Source organism: Oryza sativa, chromosome 2 (genome assembly GCF_034140825.1).
Source record: "Oryza sativa Japonica Group chromosome 2, ASM3414082v1".
NCBI lineage: Eukaryota > Viridiplantae > Streptophyta > Magnoliopsida > Poales > Poaceae > Oryza > Oryza sativa.
This window is the reverse complement of record NC_089036.1, coordinates 33,047,967-33,068,479: the sequence shown is the minus strand read 5'-3', so window position 1 is coordinate 33,068,479 and position 20,513 is coordinate 33,047,967. Positions and strand designations below refer to the sequence as shown.

At 44.2% G+C, this 20,513-nt stretch overlaps 2 protein-coding genes and 1 long non-coding RNA gene across 5 annotated transcripts; 2 read left to right on the top strand and 1 right to left on the bottom strand.

The window, feature by feature from the left end:
- The first annotated feature begins 3,109 nt into the window (after window positions 1–3,109).
- Window positions 3,110–6,091, top strand: LOC4330874 (glucan endo-1,3-beta-glucosidase). Its single transcript, XM_015770440.3, has 3 exons — window positions 3,110–3,277; window positions 3,353–4,711; window positions 5,681–6,091. Exons 1-3 carry the CDS (start codon window positions 3,205–3,207, stop codon window positions 5,713–5,715), a joined length of 1,467 nt encoding a protein of 488 aa, XP_015625926.1. The 5' UTR covers window positions 3,110–3,204; the 3' UTR covers window positions 5,716–6,091.
- A 4,515-nt stretch (window positions 6,092–10,606) lies between these two features.
- On the bottom strand, window positions 10,607–15,008 carry LOC4330873 (1-aminocyclopropane-1-carboxylate oxidase 1). Of its 3 annotated transcripts, none has more exons than XM_015770441.3 (3): window positions 14,231–15,008; window positions 12,094–12,323; window positions 10,607–11,501 (listed from the first exon to the last, which is right to left on the bottom strand). In XM_015770441.3, the coding sequence occupies exons 1-3, from the start codon at window positions 14,558–14,560 to the stop codon at window positions 10,880–10,882; spliced, it is 1,182 nt and encodes a 393-aa protein (XP_015625927.2). In that variant the 5' UTR covers window positions 14,561–15,008; the 3' UTR covers window positions 10,607–10,879. The 3 variants fall into 3 exon arrangements, with proteins under 3 accessions (XP_015625927.2, XP_015625929.1, XP_015625928.1); XM_015770443.3 differs by having other exon boundaries at window positions 14,151–14,300; XM_015770442.3 differs by having other exon boundaries at window positions 12,645–14,244.
- On the top strand, window positions 14,017–14,484 carry LOC136355358 (uncharacterized). Its single transcript, XR_010739573.1, has 2 exons — window positions 14,017–14,153; window positions 14,239–14,484. It is a non-coding gene; the product is annotated as an uncharacterized lncRNA (long non-coding RNA).
- Window positions 15,009–20,513: the final 5,505 nt, after the last annotated feature.

The following is a 20,513-nucleotide window of genomic DNA, read 5'->3' as shown; positions in this document are numbered from 1 at the left end:
GAAAGTTTTGATATGAGGGAAAAATAAAGAGTTTAAAGAAAAGGTTGATAACTAAACCAGGCCTATGTCTCTAGGACATTTAGCATTGGGCCACGTTTAAGATGTGGCAATTAATTATTTGTCACTTGCTGTCTATGATATATGGGTCCTTATGTCTCTATGACATGTGGGCCCTTATGCGTCTATCACATATGGGTCTAGGGGCAGATTATTTATCACCATCCGTAAGAGTGGCAAATAATTAATTAATCCTCTGTCTGTTGGGCCACATTCGGGAGCATTGGCACTTTGGCAGCCAGTGAGTCAAGCCTGTGTGTTTACTACTGTGGCCACCGACGAGAGAGTGAGGCAGTGAGACGGGTGGAGACGAGCGGTGGACGCCGCGCGCCGCGGCCGGGGAGCAACGGGCGTTACGGCGCACATGGCGCGCCCCGGTGGAGGACAAGCCGGACGCAGCAGAGGCCGCTTTTCCCCCCGTTGCACAGCTGGGATGTACGTCCCCTTTACCACCAGTCTTCCCCCATCATTTCTCGCCGCGCGGGCCCTGATGCGTTTTCCTGCTGGATTTCTATCCGTTTACCACTTGATCGCTCGCTCGCTCGATCTGCTCTCCTCTGTTCATCACCACGTCCACTTCATCTGCAACTGTGCCTGCACGATCGAATTGGTTGTTTGCCAGAAACTGGCTGGCTAATCTAGGGGAGAACGCTACATGTGAAGTGTGGAACAGCTGAGCGAGCAAGAACGACGAATCGACGACACCATGCGTGACAGATGTACTGACCGATCTACGACGATCACGGAGAAGACCGTGAGTACACGCCCTGAGGAATTTTCCTAATCGTGTCGAGCTCAACAATAGCTGTGCCGCAGCACATCTACTGACTACTGTTATTACTGGTCTTCTCGTCTTCTGCTGCAATGTGAGCTGGGGCAAACACTGTAGTTTGGACCTAGCGAGGACATGCTGCTTCCATCCATCGAGTAGTAGTAGTTGCAGTATGTCTTCGTCTCGAGCATGAGCACGCTAGCTCGACTCTACCTACTCTAACCAGCATGCGCGGCTGTCCGTTGTTATTAGCGGCTTAAAAGGCGTCCAGGCCTTTTTCCCCACTCGATCCCCATGTGTATTCTTGTCCGGACCTCAAACATAATTAACCGAAGGTGAAGCTTGAAAAAGGCTAACCTGTCCTCCTGTCCATTTCTTGCATAATTTACCTCTAACCATTTCGGCTACCTTCAGATCTAGCCATCAATCAATCAATTAATAAGGGCATTTCCACCCCAATAACTAGAATGGTGTTCATAGCATTAAATAAGTTGCTATCTAGGACAAAAAAATAATATGGCAAGTGAATAAAATGAGAAAAGAGAAGGAAAACATGTCTTGCATGAGACATGGTTCCTACACAACATCCAAGACATTATGTGAGATAAGTAGCATTAAATTAAAGTATGAAATAGTGGTGTTTGCATTGTAAGAGTAGTGTCTAGTATTAGTTTCTTGATAATGTGGAGTTTATAAAAACCATATCTAGTGTTATGGGTTGGGACTGTCCTAGCTCATCTAATCACAGCAAACACGGTTACAGCTAATTAATGAACCAACGTCACCAAAGTACCAAACCGAGCTAAAGCGTTCAACTGCAGTGCAAATGTGCAAATGCAACGGATGAGTTGGTACACTAGTGCTGTCTCGCACTGGACACTGGTCATCCGCTCCAAAAAGATCCTGTGGTAGCTAGTGTACCTGGCTGCCTTTGTGTGCAGTCATGCGTTGCTCGCCTCATCGCCTGTGTGGCCGAGAGACTTTACTGACCAAGCAATTCAGGTCGGCAGAGTTTGTTACGTCCTCCAAGGAGAGGACCATGCAATTGCATGTTGCGAAAGCAGAAAACTGGAGAGACCGGGGCACGCTGTCGGCGTCATGCTACAAGCGTTCCCTTGCGTGTATGCATCGTCCACCTAGTCACTTGGATGAGAGATTTGAGGGGAACAAGGCTACAAAAGTACAGGTTTGTTATCGACAATTATTTGGTCTAAGTGTAGCTGAAAACAGTCGCGCGTATAGCACGTTTGATTAATGCTCAGTCACCATTTTGTTTCGGTTTACATGCTAACAAAAGTAGGGTATATCACGTCGTTGAAGTTTACATTTTGTAACACTCAATCCAGTAGTCCAGTCAATAAAGAATTTTTTTTCATTAAAAAGGTGTTTTTTTTAACTTATTGTAGTCACAGGTGGTGTTTGGATCCAGGGACTTAACTTTAGTCCATATATTTAGACACTAATTTAGAGTATTAAATATAAATTACTTACAAAACTAATTCAATAAATGAAAGCTAATTTGCGAGACAAATTTTTTATGTTTAATTAATCCATAATTAGAGAATGTTTACTGTAGCATCACATAGACTAATCATGGATTAATTAGGCTCAATAGATTCGTCTCGTGAATTAGTCCAAGATTATGGATGGATTTTATTAATAGTCTACGTTTAATATTTATAATTAGTGTTCAAACATCCGATGTGATAGGGACTTAAAAAGTTTAGTCCCATCTAAACAGGGCCACAGTCTATGTGGAGCATGTTCACCGAACACCGATAAATATTGCAAAGCCCAGAATGATTTTGGTCCCACATGCCAGAAACTACCACACCCACATTTCGGTTCATTTTCAGCTCAGGAAAATCGTCCAACAATTTCAGCTCAGGAAATTAAATCGTCCGAGAAAGGAACAAGTTTGGAGCCGTTGGGATGAGAGCAATTAGGTCACGCTTAACTACAAGTACAGTCTCATTCATCGACATTGATTAGCCAGCAACTAACCACTTAACCCCGAGCCAGCCCAAGCGCTCCGTACGTTCGTTGGGCCCCCGCCGCGCAGGCGGAGACAACGGTCATCCGGCGCGCCGGTCGCTCTCCCTCGCTCGCACGGCCGCACCACCCACTTCGCCACGAACCCGACGCGAGCGCGACGTGCATCTCCCAACATCCCCGCCATTTCCTCCCCACCCAAAACCAACCCGCCCGCGTGCGGCTGGCCCACTTTACAGCGCCTCACCTCCCCCAACCATAAATCCCCGCCCTTTTCCCCCCCTCTCCACCACTCACCACGCTCTCCACTACACGACTCGTCGCCGTCTTGCTCTGCTGCCTCTCGCGCCCGCGCAGCAGTGAGCAGCAGCAAGAGCAGCAAAATGGCTCTACCCGGGCGCCTCCGCGCCCTCATCCTCGCCGTCGCATTGCCGCTGCTCTTCCTGTCCGCTTCAGGTAACGAGAGATTTGGCAATGCAGGTGGTTTAGTGGAGAGTAGTGTGGTTGATTGTTGGGTTGGTTTGGTTACAGAGGCGGGCACGGTGGGGATCAACTATGGGAGGGTGGCGAACGACCTGCCCAACCCGGCGGCGGTGGTGCAGCTGATGAAGCAGCAGGGCATCGCGCAGGTGAAGCTGTACGACACCGAGCCGACCGTGCTGCGGGCGCTGGCCAACACCGGCATCAAGGTGGTGGTCGCGCTGCCCAACGAGCAGCTGCTCGCCGCGGCGTCGCGCCCGTCGTACGCGCTCGCCTGGGTGCGCCGCAACGTCGCAGCGTACTACCCGGCCACGCAGATCCAGGGCATCGCCGTCGGGAACGAGGTGTTCGCCTCGGCCAAGAACCTCACGGCGCAGCTCGTCCCGGCGATGACCAACGTGCACGCCGCGCTGGCGAGGCTCAGCCTTGACAAGCCCGTCAAGGTGTCGTCCCCCATCGCGCTCACCGCGCTCGCCGGCTCGTACCCGCCGTCGGCCGGCGTGTTCCGGGAGGACCTCGCCCAGGCGGTCATGAAGCCCATGCTCGACTTCCTCGCGCAGACCGGCTCGTACCTCATGGTGAACGCGTACCCGTTCTTCGCGTACTCTGGCAATGCCGACGTCATCTCCCTCGACTACGCGCTGTTCCGCCCCAACGCCGGCGTGCTCGACTCCGGGAGCGGCCTCAAGTACTACAGCCTCCTCGACGCCCAGCTCGACGCCGTGTTCACCGCGGTGAGCAAGCTTGGGAACTACAATGCCGTGCGCGTCGTGGTGTCGGAGACCGGGTGGCCGTCCAAGGGTGACGCCAAGGAGACCGGCGCCGCGGCGGCCAACGCCGCGGCCTACAACGGCAACCTGGTGCGCCGCGTCCTCTCCGGCAACGCCGGAACGCCGCGCCGCCCCGACGCCGACATGGACGTGTACCTCTTCGCTCTCTTCAACGAGAACCAGAAGCCCGGACCGACCTCCGAGCGCAACTACGGCGTGTTCTACCCGAACCAGCAGAAGGTCTACGACGTCGAGTTCGTCCTCGGCGGCAACTCCGCTGGCGGCGGCGGCAGCAGCGGCAAGGACAACGGCGGGCTCGGCTGGCAGGACAACGGCGGGGTAAACGCCGGCAATGCGCCGGCCGGCGCAGGCGGCGGCGTGAAGGCGACGTCGACCGGTGAGGCGTGGTGCGTGGCGAACGCCATGGCCGGGGAGGAGCGGCTGCAGAAGGCGCTGGACTACGCGTGCGGGCCGGGCGGCGCGGACTGCAAGGCCATCCAGCCCGGCGCGGCGTGCTTCGAGCCGAACACCATGGTCGCCCACGCCTCCTACGCCTTCAACGACTACTACCAGCGAAAGGGCCGCACCATTGGCACCTGCGACTTCGCCGGCGCCGCCTACGTCGTCAACCAAGCGCCAAGTGAGTAGTCTTCGCGCTCGTTTGCTCGTACAATTACCTCATTGCATTCGTACTACTTCTACATGATTCCTTGCGTTTCGTAGCGAAATGTACGTGTTATACGAACGGGTGTAGGGCTTGGTACACGCTAGTACACGTTACACAACCTGGATTGGGCCATCGTGTTCCGGTAAAAGTTTGCGTAGGAACTACTACTACTTGTACATGGTGATTCACAGATGGGTGGGTCACAGTACGGGTGCAAATGAAAGGCGCTTTGCATCGGCATCGTACGGGAATGATTCTCGCTTCACTGTAGTCTTCGCAGCCACACACTGGCATGTGCCACACGATTCACACCCATGGCTTCCTGCCTGGGTTAAACACACCTTGGAAAGACGCAGCCGGCGGTTGCAACTTGCAAAATTGCGACTGCAAGCAGCCGCTACTGTGTCTCTGTGACCAACAAATCTTCACTGCGGTTTTGAGGTCTCGTTGCATTGGATTCGAGCTGTAGGTGTTCTGCTTCTTCTGCATTGCACTGCGGTAGTTAATGAGTGGCTCAGCAAGTTGTAAACCCGCACAAGTGCAATTATGACTGCGATGAGATGGGGTCAGCGTGGCTCGCAGCTCGACGTGATATGACTCGTCCTGTATTCTTTACTCCCTTCATTCATGGTGATGCGTGCCGTGGCTGGATGTCGCAGGCTCGCAACGTGTGACTGATTGCCACTATCGTGTCGTGTACCTTTTGCAGTTCGTACTCCTACTACCTGCATCAATTTTTTTACAGTATTCCTCCACTTGTTATTCCCTCGGTTACCGCCAGTATACGCGTCTCCTCCTTTGGACCAGCACTACAATTGGTCTCTTGTTCACATGATAGCAGCGATTTACCAGTTTTTTAATCGCGTAATACCACCCTGTTGTATGATTCTTTCTTTTTGAACCGTGATCTTACTGGGTGATTGTCTATTCCATTGTTTGCAGAGATGGGCAAGTGTGAGCTCCCGTCGACGGTCTGAACCGAAGCAACAGTAGCGAAAGACTGAAGAAGAGCAGCGGCAGCAGCCATCTCGGGATGCGAGGATTTATGAAAGAAAATCGAACGCCGGACAGAGGAAGGAGGGAAAAGAGGCAGAGATGTTGGAATCTTTGCTTTTCTTTTCCAGTTTTCCTCCCTTTCTTTACCTGTGGTGCTGTGCCCGCTGCTTGACTCCTGCTGCATGTTTGCTGCGGCGTAGAAACAGATTACTGTAGTAGCTGTACCTCTTTCTTTTTGCAGCTTTGGCTAATGGTGGGGGATATCTTTGTTTAGTCCATGTAACTACGCTGGAGTATGGAGTATTACTATATGATTAACCTAAATCACTACTATTATAGACTGATTTGTACTAGCCATTGGTTGGCCATGTGAGTGACCCACTATGGCTTGTCTCGAGGGCCTTGTTGCCTGGTTTGACTCTTCCTCCTCCATCGTCTGGTGGATTTATACCGGAAATGGTGCTTTGCTTTGAAGCCAATTCGACCGGCATTAGAGTTTCAAACCCATGATAGCGTTGTGCCCTCGTCTCGTCTCGTGCTTTGCAATTGTTTCGCTTTCAGGCTACGCTTTTGTGAACGTCCGTGAGTTTGTTAAAAATCAGTTAGTAGTAGGTTGGTTTGAAATCCGTCGTTGGGATTTCTGCGTACTTCTCCTTTACAAGGAGAAATTTCGTGCCAAACTGCTCTGGAAAGATCCACATAGTAACGTCCCTTTTTACAGTAGTATTTCCTGATCAGGCCCACTCACAAAGTTGACAGGCCGTTGATCCCAACTTCTCACGACAATCACCAGATCACCACTAGTGTTTGTGACCAGCTAATCTAAAATGTCGCGTTGACACGCACTTGCGACGTACGACGCTGATCTAACTAGAAAAGGCTCGCGTTGCCACCGGCTCCCCACCCGACCACGGCACACGTTGTCTCGAGGCCTTTCGGCAACCAGCCAACCACGCGACGTACCGGCCGGGGTTGTGGGCGTCGTGATGTCGTGCACGGCCACGGCTGCGGCCTCCGGGAGTCCGGATCACATGGAGCTTCGCCTTCGCGGGACGTGGCCTCCCTTCGGTACAAAACCGATCTCTGCCTCGCCTGGCTGCCTCCCCCGCGACCCGCGTGCGCGCGCATGTGAGGGAAGCTGCCAAGCGGAGCCGGCAGGCGAGGTTGAGCTGGACCACCGAATGGAGGAGGAGACGGGAGAATATCGGGGGTTTCATCGGTGGTTCCCCGTGAAAATCCGTGCCCCGCCGGCTGGAGGGCCACACGCTGATATGCATGCAGAGGATACAGTTTTTTGTGACTCGTACTCCCGTGGTGGATTCGTTTTGTACCTTTGGTTCGTTGTCTCGTAGCATCGCGTAGGCGGTACAAATCGTCTTTAGCGAGGCCCGGAGCTTAACATGCTCGGCCGAAAGAGGGCCCGTTTAGTTATCAATTTTTTTTCCAAAAACATCACATCGATCTTTGAACACATGCATGAAGCATAAATCTATCTATTATATTATTAAAACAGCTCGAAAAGAAGCCACCACGTTCGCTGTGGAAGCTAAAAATTCCTACATTAATCGAAGAAAAAGAAAAGAAGAGTCCAAATAGAAATACAAACTAAAAAATAACTGAAATTCGGAATTAAAAATAAGCAATACTGAAATAGGAGTCCATATAAGAACCCAATACGAGATTAATTAAAACCTTTGGTAATTCTAGATTTTAACTGTTTACAGTAGAAAAGATAAGTCTATAGATCTGTACTACGTTACATACTAGGAGTCTTTGTCCTTTTCTATTTCTTTGGCGGTGTACACAATACACGTATAATCTAATTCAATTACAAACCTATACGGAGAAGAGTTGTGCTGCCAAATAAACAAAGCTTGCACTGCTGCACCTATATATTCTGTAGATTTCAAGCATCAACGATTGGGCTGGAGCGGCAGAACCCAATGATAGCGGGAGCCAACCATAGTAAAAAGACATGATATTTACATAGACATTACAACAAACAGATCAATACTTGCAGCCGGCAATGCATCAAACACCAAAAGTTTCTTTGATGTTTATGAAAGTACAAATGATATCAACATATTGTAATTAGTGTATATTTTTCACAGGAGATGAGTTAGTGCAAGCCGCTATAAACTGACAGTCAGATTAAACGTTTAGATTATAGTGGATTCATAATTTAACGTTCATAATTTAACGGTTGAGATATAACACCTATATATAAATATAGGAATTAGAGTTGTAGTGCTAATACAGGTGTACAAAGCGCCTTGCTCGATGGAATAATCGAGATCCAATTCTAAAACTGTTATCTAAACCTATTTGATTCCAGTGGAAAAAAAAAGCAAAACAGGAACTAGGTAGGCAGAAAGCCGTGTATATACGTGTGCACATGTAAGTATTATTTTTTCAGTCTAATCACTTCAAAACTATTTAGAACATACTGTGATATATTTGTTGCCAGTAAAAATGAAGCGACTGCCTCTTTATCTATTCGATCCTTTTTAATCACCAAATATACAACCAGCAATTCAGATGTTTTATAAGTAACTAATTTTGAAATAATAATAATAATGAAGACTATGAAAAGAAAAAACCATCTACAACACAACATGTGATTAATTAATTTTTTTTAAAAATTATGAAATTAGAAAAATAAAAACAAAAGTTTAAGAAAGAATACGATTTATGAATAACAAAAGTTCAAAACAAAAAAAAAAGTATTAAAAGAACAACCCGTAACACAACAATGGTAAATAACAATAAAGAGGGAGGGATAACGGGTGAGCCGTAAATAAATAAATAGGGTGTAGCGGTTGATGGGACATTTTAAAACAATAAAAATATAAATGACGATTAGATTCAATTTTAAAAATCTCAATGACGATTAAGAGAAACAGCAGCGGGCAAGCCATCAAGGAGCGCAGTCGTGACGTTTGAATGGACTTCTAAAAAGAAAAAAAAACAACGATAATCATAATATCATATTTGACTTTTTAAATTCCAATGACAACTAAGAGGAGACATCGGGTGGATTGTAGAACAGTACAATGATGACATTTGATGTAACTTCTAAAAATATAAATATGTCAATCGACAAGACAATGAATTAAAAAACTATAAGATCTAAATATGAAAGTTTCAAAGAGGATGAATAAAAGTTATGACAGGTCGGGCAATCAAATAAATGAGAGGTAAAAAAGTAAGGGGTGACGACTTATTGACTTTTAAAAACTAACCCGATGATAATAAGATTCAATCTTTTAAGATCGGCTAGATGGCTATTTAACAAATTTAAATAAAACCATGCTTAAAAATATATAATCCTGGATGGGTGCTAGCCGCGCAACAAATAAAGGGGTTACAAAGGAGTAAGGGTAGCAACAGGTGTGACTTTTAAAAATTATAAAATTATAAACCCGGGGATGATAATGTTCGATCTTTGAAAGTCATAAAACAACGAGATAGATATTTAATAAATTTTAAGTAGAATCATGTGAAAAATTAGATAATTTTGTGGGTGCTAGCCGCGCAATTGCGCGGGCCACCCAGCTAGTTATATAATTAAAGGAATAGAAAAAGGAGCCTCCACGTTCGCTCTCGTGGCCTAGAAATTCTCACATTAATCGGAGAAAAGGAAAAGGCATAGTACATATAGAAATACAATTTAGAAATAGCTGAAATTCGGAATTAAAAAATAAGGAATACTAGAAGAGGAGACTAGAGTCCATATAGAAATACAATTTAGAAATAGCTGAAATTCGGAATTAAAAAATAAGAAATATTAGAAGAGGAGACTAGAGTCCATATAGAAATACAATTAAGAAATAGTTAAAATTTGGAATTAAAAAATAAGAAATATTAGAAGAGGAGACTAGAGTCCATATAGAAATACAATTAAGAAATAGTTGAAATTTGGAATTAAAAAATAAGGAATGTTAGAAGAGGAGACTAGAGTCTATATAAAAATATAATTAGGAAATAATTGAAATTCGGAATTAAAAATAAGGAATATTAGAGGTAGAGTATGGAGTCCATATAGAAATACAATTAGAAAATAACCGAAATTCAGAATTAAAAATAAGAAATATTAGAAGTAGACTATAGAGTCCATATAGAAATACAATTAAGAAAAAAAATAGAAATTTGGAATTAAAAAATAAGGAATATTAGAAGTAGAGTATAGAGTTCATATTGGAATTTAAATCCAACTAAAATTCAGAATAAAAAGGAGCCTCCATGTTCGCTCTCATGGCCTAGAAATTCTCACATTAATCAGAGAACAAGAAAAAGCAGAGTCCATATAAAAATACAATCTAGAAATAGCTGAAATTCAGAATTAAAAAATAAGGAATATTAGAAGAGGAGACTAGAGTAGTTATTACACATTAGTAGTTTTGAAAAGTTATTGCAAAATTTAAAATTATGTTGTCATTGTAATATATTTTAATAATATAATGAGAAAACATATGTGCTATTATATGAGAGAAAATATAATGATGCTAGCCGCACAATCTGCGCGGGCCCCCATGCTAGTATAGATAAAAAGAAAAATTAATTGCACAGTTATGGGGGAAATCGCGAGATGAATCTTTTAAGCCTAATTAGTTCATGATTAGCCATAAGTGCTACTGTAACCTACATGTGCTAATGACGGCTTAATTAGTCTCAAAAAATTCGTCTCGCGGTTTCCAGGTGAGTTCTGAAATTAGTTTTTTCATTCGTGTCCAAAAACCCCTTCCGATATTCGATCAAACGTTCGATGTGACAGCCAAGAATTTCATTTTCCCCAACTAAACACACCCAGAAAAGCACAGATGTGTCGACGAGACATTATACAACAAGGCCCATCTAAGGCGACAGCGGAAGTAGCATAAAACAACATTAGCACAAGGCCCATCTAACGTGGTAGCCATTGAAGCACAGAACAATACGATTAGAGCGCCCGTTACACACACTTGAGTACTTGACGCGATACTTACATCCCCAGGTTACGTACACACACTAGTAGTAGTCTAGTACGTAAAAACATTACGCAGAAAAACACGGGACGGCATGTACAGCACCACGTACACTACCGTACACATCCCATATATCTGGATCATGGCACGCGCAGCCGTAGCTAGTGAAGTCTGATCCTTATCAAGCGGTGGCGATGGGCGCCGCGTGGACGACCTCGGCGGCGGACTTCATGGCCTCGAAGCGTGGCTCCTTGGCCTCGAACTTGTGGCGCACGTACAGGTTCATGTAGTCCTCGAACACGAACCTCGGGTAGGCGGCCGCCGCCGCGTCGGCGGCGGCGAGCGCGGGCGCCGGGAAGATGACGGCGTCGGCGCCGGGGTTGTAGAAGGAGGCGATGGACATGCGGTTGCCGTCGGGGCGCGTGAGGACGCGGTGCATGACGCTCTTGTACCTGCCGTTGGTGATCACCTCCAGCTGGTCGCCGATGTTGGCGACGATGGCGTGGCGCATGGGCGGCACGTCCACCCACTCCCCGTCCTTGAGCAGCTGGAGGCCGCTCACCTGGTCGTCCTGGAACAGCAGGATGATGCCACCGGCGTCGGTGTGGGCGCGGAGGCCGTCGACGAGATCGGGGCGCGGGCACGGCGGGTAGCTGCTCACCTTGGTGCCGAACGTTGGGCCGTTCGACCCGGCGAAGGCCTTCTTCAGGTAACCCTTCTCCAGGCCCAGATTCTCGCACAGCAGGTCCAGCACCCTCTCCGAGAGCTTCTCGATCTCCGACGCAAATTGCTTCATCACCTGCCTACACAAACGCGACACATGGGCTTCTGTTAGGCCTCGCGAATATTCACAAGTCACTTGCCATTTGCCAAAAGCGAATCCAGTTAGTGTGAGTTCTGATTGATTGATAGTTACTGCACGTTGTATGATGTATACTCCTCTCCGGGGGAAAACAGAAAAAAAATGGTGTATTCCTACACTTGTTACTATCTCATAGTAGGAAAGGGTGCAGAGATGCGCCACTACGTCCGTTCAAGAGTAATCGACGCTGTGGATAAGCCGCAGTAAAAAAGTAAGCATCTCCTTTTGGTCGATAATCCTGTCACCTTTGGTTGCAGTAGCTGTTTACAGAAGTGGGCATTTCTATAGTAGAGCGCGTCGTGTCAGGTGTAACTTTGTTGAGGTTTTGGTCAGGCCTACACTCTACAGTAGCTAGGATACTTTGTAAGCCTTTGCTTTGTGAGTGTACTACTTCCGATTAAAATACTGACGATCATTTAGGCGAGTTTGCAACTTAAGCTTTTCTTTCAGAAGCATGCAGATAAATTAACAAAGACTAAATTGAGTTTGTTAATGATGATTGATGATGACGCATGCATGCAGGGTAAGTATACCTGTAGTGGTCGTCGACGTCGGGGAGGTCGGCGAGGTTGGAGACGGGGCGGTGGCGGACGAAGAAGGTGCTCTCCCAGTCGATGCCCTTCACGTCGGCGCCCTTCTCGCCGGCCTCCAGCATCCGCCGCGCGAACTCCTTGAACTTCTCCTCCCGGCAGTTGGCGTAGTGCGCCTTGCTCACCCGCTCCACCTCGTCCATCAGCTCGTGCGCGATGCCATGGTTCAGCATCTGCATTCACACATGTTAATTTCGACATGCAAAGTTAATACTTTGACAAGCATGACAAATCAAAGCTAATTAGTAGGCGTTCTAGCCGGCGAGCCTACTGAGATGATAAGATTGAATTGGTGGGTCGACTGACTAAGATGGAGAATAAGAATATGTTTCCATCCTTTCGGCCAGAAAGAACGATGTACGTATAGGTGGCTCGATGAACAAAAAAAAATCGAAACATATCAATAAGTTGTGCGGCCACTTAGGAATTAGCTAGAATCATATTAACATTTTTTTGCTGGTTAGTACATGCTAGTGCTTGGCATGCATATGCACCTCGAAGAAGCCCCAGTTCTCGCAGGCGTCGCGGATGACCTCCATTGCTGCGCCCCTCTCCTCGGTCTCCAGGTTCTCCATGTTGATCACCGGGAAGGAGGCAACACTCGCCATCTCTGTCTCTCTCTCTCGTTCACTCGCTCGCTCGCTTAAGCTGAGTGTGTGAGTGCGTCTGTGTGTCTGTGTGTGCACTCTGAGGCCGGCGGCGAGCGCCCAATTTATAGGCGCGAGAGCGAGAAGCTAGCTTGCACAGTTATCTTTTTCACTAGGCTGACTGCCTGACCCCCAGGACGTGGTGTGCGGTATGCCTTACTTCCTACATCTCAAAATAAGTGCAGCCATGGTTTTCCGCATCTAACTTTAACCGTTCGTCTTATTTGAAAATTTTTTTAAAAAAATTAAAAACATAAGTCACGAGTAAAGTACTATTCATGTTTTATCATCTCATAACAACAAAAATACTAATTATAAAAAAGTTTCAAATAAGACGGACGATCAAAGTTGGACGCGGAAACTTATGGCTACACTTATTATGGCACGGAGGTAGTACGAGTTTACGACAAAGTTTAGTGATTTGGTCCAACGGAGAGTAAAGTAGTGTGGACGTAAGCAAGCTAAGCTAAGCTAAGCTGCTAATCTGATTATCTGATCTGATCACACTGTGTCCTGTGCACGCCGCAGGTTGAGTTCATGCCGGTTACCCGACACAGTCACAAAAAGGTTCTCCACAAGATTTGCTCTTACTCCTAATTAATGTCTAATGCCTTTGTGATGTAGTAGTACTATAGTGTAATACTATAATGGTAGTGGTGGTTACTATTCTATATACCTAACCTAAGTGATCAACTCTATTAAGTAGAGAACTACAGATCGATAAGAGACTGTTCCTTGCTTTTTGGATTTGATGATGACAGAATTTTGGGCATAGTACACCTGGCCCAGACCTGATCAATTTGATTTGTCAAATGTAGACTTCACATGGCTAGGTCCTATGGACACATATCAGGTTTTTTAAAAAGGGTGTGGCAATTTATTATATTAAAGAAGATATAACATTTTAAGAAAAAAAATATCAAACCATACATTATGCAAAAAAAACATACAGTGCTTAGTTTGTTAGGAAAAAACCGTACATTGTGTCCGGCCAATACCACCTCTATAACCACCTACTAAACCGAACAAGCCAACCTCCTCTAAAGGCTTCCCTGCTTCACGTTGATTAGTCCACGTTCAAAACAAACCGACCAACCTCATCCTATCAAATCAGCTCTCTAGGCACCAACCGATGCCCACATGGAGCAAGAGTGTCGTCTGTGATGGCTCGCTCTTGCCGTCAGTGTTTATGGATCGAGAAAATATGAATTGAATTCATAGAAGAAAAATATCTGTATTAGGCAGAGAGAGAAAGAAAAAGAATGTGAGAGGAGAGGAGAGGGCAGGCATCGGAAGTGGGTGGGTGACGTTGCCGATGGTGGCAAGGTGGTGAGCTAGGAAGGTGGTTCAGACCTGGTGGAGTCGCCTCCTGGATTGCTCATGTACATATTGTACTATGTATTTACAAGCCGTCGCTCATCGTCGTTGTCAACCTGTGCAGTAGCAGCTCGACGACGGCCACCTCGACCCGTCCGCAGTGGTGGCCCGACGAAGGCCGCCTCGATCCACATCTGCCTCAACCTCCTTGTCGTGTCGATCTGGTCGACGTTGTCCGATTCGAGGCTCCACCGAGGAGAGGACCGCCGGATGGGGGGAGAGGTGAGGCCGCCAGCCATCGGAGGAGAGAAGAGGAAGAGGAGCTCAAGCTCGAGGCCGCCGGATGGGGAGAGGCAGGACCGCCGACTGTGGGAGGAGAGGAGATGTGGAGCCCCGGCGAAGTGTGGGCGAGGTGGGAGGCGACCGGATAGGGTTTGGATAAGCATATCTATGTGGCTGTTTTTCGAAAAAAAAAAATTCGTATTTTTTATGTTTACAGCGCTACCCCTAAAAGCGAAATTTTCTCATCTTAGCGTTGTACTTGTCTGAAACACGAAGGGTTTTCCGTAAGAAACACAACAGCATGTTTGCGATACGTGAATTACAAATAAACTGGAGGACATTTTTGCCGATTCCCACTCGAGGAGTCCTGTATACTAGAAAAACATGTGTCGCCTAAAGAGAAGAGCAAAAAAAATATTGAAAAAACAGAGAAAAACGGAGCCCTACGAACTGCTAATATCTATAGATGTACCAACTGATACCATGAGGTTGCATGAGATTTAACACCAAACAGGCACACGCTTTCTTGTTGATTATTTGATACCAAATTATTTTTTGGTTATCCAGTGTATTTTTTTCTTAAACTAATTGATATCTTCCAGTAAAATTCAGTTGAAAACTCTTGAGGCTTAAACAGATCTCATTTCAGTCAGTACACAAGCATTACATGATGCTTAATTACTTGCATCAATGGAACCAATTACTCTTTTTTGCTGTTGCTGGACTGGACCCCGAGACCCCAGTCCCAACGATTGGTTGATTGTCCTGTCGTTCCTGTTCATCTCTGATCATGTCCCTTCTTCCTCATCTCTGCTTTCTCCATCATGTAGGGGCCGGAAGAACTCCTATATCCACCCATCGCTGCGATCTCCACTTGACTTTTCTGGACCCATCTCATTGCCTCGCTGGTGTACATGCATCAATGCATGCATGGTGACGGTGCGCACTGATCGGCCGGCGCCCGTTCAACTTGTCGCGCCGCAAGGACCAATATGTCTCCTGCCCGGCCGTGAGTGCGCTCTGCTTTCCTTGGTCGCGCCGGTTTTGGGGATCGCCCGAACAAACGTGCCCTGGCCTATACTGGGCTCACCGGCACTCCGGTAGGTTCAGTGCATTCGTCCGGAAAAGAAAAATAAAAACGTGTACATACAAAAAGTTGTCCTCAAAATATAGTTAGTGTTTATTCCCTAGAAATATAGAAACCGGTTCTGATGAACCCTAATTAGTTATTTTCCGTAAGCACTTCTACGATATGAATGAATGATAATGTCACTATTTGTTTATATGGCAAAAACTGTTGTTGGCCGAAGCACTCCCTTCGTCATTTCTGTTTCCTACTGACGATCTCCGGACCAACTGCTAGCGTATGTTCTTTTTCTTTTTCAAACCGTCCCACTAATCAAAATGTACTTAGCTAATTTGATGTATATATATCACCATCCTCGTCATTAGCGGCAAAACCACCGTACGGACAGGTTGGACGGTCGCCGAGCTTCGTCACTTCGATTTCAATGACGACTAACGTTGATATCTTAAAGAAGTGGTCGACCACTATAACGCCGGCCCTGGTTTGACAATGCCGTCGACTCTCTCACTGCTCATCATGGTTTATTGGGCATACATCTTACTAGATTATTTGGACCTGTTTTAATTTCATATTTAGAGGGTACAATATCCGGGCCATTTCTATATTCAAGGTTTTAGGAAAATCAACCATAGTACTTTAGAGTTTAGAGTGACGGTAGTCTGTTTCTAAAAAAAAAAGAAAGAAAAATAAGGTGCAAGTGGTGATGTCTAAGTGGTTCAATCATTCTTGACGTATGACATAGGGAATGTTTGGTCGGATATGTAGAAATCTTTTTCATTATCACAGTAGATCTTCAAAAAAAGAAGACTTTGTATCGACTAAAGTATATACTTCGACTTTCATGCGCTAGAACTTTAGCTCGTAAACATAAAAGTACGGTACGAGCTTTTAAGCAATGGTTGGGTTCGGTATTTTAAGAAGTTTGGGATACAATGATAAATGTAGCGGCAATATTATAGGGGTTTTGCCGTTGTGCTGCAGTGGGGAGCTCATGGAACAGTATCTTTTGCAACAGTCTCGGGAGAATGATCAGTGTAGAACTGTAGATGTGCAAGTTGCCAAATATACTCGAATTGTGCCCGACCGACACAATAATAGAGGGCAGAATAATATTCAGAACAAGTCTCCTGCATACTTTGGGGTTTTGATCTTTCACAAATTAATTTTTTCATAACATAAATACGTACTACCTTATAGGAAACCTCAAAATATTCTAGCTTAGCAGCTGTCATACAGAGACATATCTAGAGTATAGTTAGGGGTGTTAACTTTAGTCCCAGCCACATCGGATATTTAGATACTAATTTAGAGTATTAAACATAGACTATTTATAAAACAAATTACATAAATAAGAGCTAATTCGCGTGACATATTTTTTAAGCCTAATTAATCCATAATTAGCACATGTTTATTGTAGCATCACATGGGTTAATTATGAATTAATTAGGCTCAATAGGTTTATCTCACAAATTAGTCCAGGGTTATGGAATGTGTTTTATCAATAGTCTACGTTCAATACTTCTAATTATTGTCTAAACATTCGATGTGACAGGGGCTAAAAATTTTATCCCATCCAAACCCCTCCTAAGCAGAGATCTTAAACCTCAGTTAATTTTATACTATCTGGGGGCAAATGACTACCTTACAATTTTTACTTTTTTAATCTTTCTACGTGGTAGTAGATATTTTGCTCCTACTCATGCTACGGATTGAGATCCTCTGAGTTACTGACATGTGGGCCTTCTTTGCTATGGACCCACATGTTAGTGACTGTTAAGTCACTTGACTTAAGTAGAGGATCTCAATCGAGCTACTTCTTACCTTCATCCTTGTTGTCATGGCTTTTAATCGTACTAGTAGGTTACGCGTCTAGGAGTACCATGTATTATGTACTACTAACATACTTCTTCTTTTCATATTATAAGATGCTTTAACTTTTTTTTCCTAAATTAAATTTATCTAAGTTTAACTAAGTTTATATGAAAAAATTTCAAACCATACCAATATACTATTAAACTATATTTAATGTTAGATTTAATGTGACTAATTTAGTGTTGTAGAAGTTGCTATATATTTTCATAAAAAAATTGGAATAATATATTTTCATAAATTCGACCCAATCTATTCAAATTTAACTAATAAAATTAAAGCATCTTGTAATATAAACGGAGGACATGATATAGGGCATGTTTAGTTTGCGAAATGAAAATTTTTGGGTGTCACATTGGATGTTTGACCGAATGTCGGAAGGGGTTTTCGGACACAAATGAAAAAACTAATTTCATAACTCGCATGGAAACCGCGAGACGAATCTTTTGAGCCTAATTAATCCGTCATTAGCACATATGGGTTACTGTAGCACTTATGGCTAATCATGGACTAATTAGGCTCAGAAGATTCGTCTCGCGATTTCCCCCTTAACTGTGTAACTAGTTTCTCTTTTAATCTATATTTAATGCTCTATACATACATCCAAAAAATTCGATGTGATATTTTTGGGAAAAATTTTTGGGGAACTAAACAGAGCAGAAAGGGATCCTCTGACTTAACTGCTGTGCAGTTGAGTCACAGTTAAGTCAGAGGATCTGCTTCCAAACGGGGCCATAATATGAAACGGAGGAACTATAGTATTTGGGACCCCGGCTGGCCAAGGCAGTAATCATAAGAGCACCGTCACGTCGCGCTCCGCCACGACAGTACGACGGATCACCTGTGCAGCGGCCCTACGAAATGAACGGGAGCTAATTAGCTAGCTAGGCACGGGTGATGGGTCGCCGGCCTCCATCGCAATCGCGACGGGGTCGCGTGACCGGCGGCCCCCGTGAAGACGACGTGGGCGCGCGCGCGCGCGCGTCCGTCTCGCGTGCACCAGCTAGCAGCTGCGCGCGACCAAGATCGGGTTACAACAGTCGACCAGAAACTGGTGGACGACAACTCGGCAACTGGCTTGCATGCGCCGTTGCGTCGGCGTCTGCGTCCAAAAGAGAAATCGCTGTAGGATGATTTGTATATATATAAACGAGTTGTAGCTAGATGATATGATCCATAAGTTGCCATTGGTGATTGGTCACACTCTTCCGGAATATGATATATCATTATATTTACTGTCACGAAGAGTACGTACGTACCACCGAACTCTATCACATCCACTTTCTGAACTACAAAACGGCGTAGTTTTTTTTTTAAAAAAAAATCTATGCATGAATATTTTGTAATACTATTTTAAATATGTTTTTAACTTTATAATAAGTTAATGGAGAGGTATACCTATAGCCCTACCAAACGGTCTGAGCTTCACCTTAAAAACAGAAAGTTGAGCTAGTTCCCGCTCTACAATTCTACTTAAGATTTTAAAAATGGAGATGAGATTAGGCTGCTCCACAATTCTACTTAAGTTTTAAAAATTATGGTCACTTTTATTATCCCTTGGATGATAGACAATGTTTCTCATAACTATTATATCACTTATCGCTTTCCAATGATTCAACAATAAATTATGATAACATACAAAAAAAATTGTAAAATTATATGTAATAAGCTTATATATGGTTAAAATAAACAGAAACTTACAAATTTTAAGACCTCGATATCTAGGAGAACCTCTATGTTTTAGGCGGAACACTAGTAGTCCTTTGGGTGGGACGTTGCGAAACCCATAGGGGCTAGTTTTCTTTTAAATTTCACTATGGTTGTGTTCTCTTAAGTCCTGGATCACCGAACAGATTTAGATTTCTTATAATTATTCGAGGATAGAAATGAATGAATTAACTAGAAAGTATCTACATACTATATTTAAGGTAATTATTTTTTTATAAGAAAACAGTCATTTTTTCCTGATAGCAATTAATTTAATGGTTTTCATATCTCTCACTATTCCTTATCCAAAATAAAGTTGCCGCATTCTTAGCTAGGTAAAAGGATGACAACGGATTACTCTAAGCTACACATAAAGTAAATTTACCATCCATAATTATTTTATAAAATTAGATGCAAAAATATTCAGACTTATAAAAAAAGGTAAACCATATATAATAAGAAAAACAATGAAATTGCAGTTAAAATGAACTAAAACAACATATTGCACATATTATAACTCTAGACATAGCAATATATAAATTTTACGTGACTAAGATCTATCAATTCCCTTTTGTTACATCAGGAAAACATATATATATAGTTAGTACCCACTAATTCGTAAAGCTCAACATAAAGTATGCTACATCATCATCCACTAGCAATTATTATCTACAGTATTTTAGATCTCATACAAACATGATATATCATTTGTAATTTAGTTTTATTTTTAGAACTTAGCATGCAAGCAATATAAAATTACCATCTTCACATTATTTAAACATATACACCTATCATTTTTATAATGTATAACATACATTCATCCACATATCCCGCAGCAAAGCGCGGGGTATCAACTAGTATCAAGGAAAAGGTGGACCATAGGATTATTCGCGCGTACACCCATCCAAGTAACAGTGTTTGGCTTTGCAAAGCCACCGGCCGGCAAAAAGATCACAGGCATGCATGGCTTCTGTTATTGATATTTGTCCGAGTGTCTGGAATCTAATTCTAGGTGTGTTTAGTTCACGTTAAAATTGGAAGTTTGGTTGAAATTGGAACGATGTGATGGAGAAGTTAAAAGTTTATGTGTAAAAAAGTTTTGATGTGATGGAAAAGTTGGAAGTTTAAAGAAAAAATTTAGATCTAAACTCGGCCTCTATGTACGCGCACGAAGTGCAGTAAAAAAAACACATAGCTAGTGGCTATGGAGATTTTATTCCGTTATACCCGCTATATATGATATGGAGAATTGCGCAAGTCAAGATTCAGAGAATTACGAAGTGCACCAAAATGCTTCAACGAAGCGGCAGACATTGAAAACGTTCTCAAGCTGCAGTCACTGAAAACTCAGAATATATAATTGCGAGAGTGCGAGACTTTCATGCAATGGACAAGATCAAGAACGGGGTGCCTGGATATATACCGATCATCGTTCGCTGTAGCCTATCCAGATG

What these genes read in the sequence shown, in the direction of transcription:
- LOC4330874 (XM_015770440.3), top strand. Translation starts at nt 3,205, where the DNA reads ATGGCTCTACCCGGGCGCCTCCGCGCCCTCATCCTCGCCGTCGCATTG. An exon ending in GCTCTTCCTGTCCGCTTCAG is followed by an intron (nt 3,278 to 3,352) that starts GTAACGAGAGAT and finishes GTTTGGTTACAG; the next exon opens with AGGCGGGCACGGTGGGGATC. An exon ending in CGTCGTCAACCAAGCGCCAA is followed by an intron (nt 4,712 to 5,680) that starts GTGAGTAGTCTT and finishes CATTGTTTGCAG; the next exon opens with AGATGGGCAAGTGTGAGCTC.
- LOC4330873 (XM_015770441.3), bottom strand. Translation starts at nt 14,560, where the DNA reads ATGCTTATCCAAACCCTATCCGGTCGCCTCCCACCTCGCCCACACTTC. An exon ending in GTCGAGCTGCTACTGCACAG is followed by an intron (nt 12,324 to 14,230) that starts GTTGACAACGAC and finishes GTGTGAATGCAG; the next exon opens with ATGCTGAACCATGGCATCGC. An exon ending in GACGTCGACGACCACTACAG is followed by an intron (nt 11,502 to 12,093) that starts GTATACTTACCC and finishes GCGTTTGTGTAG; the next exon opens with GCAGGTGATGAAGCAATTTG.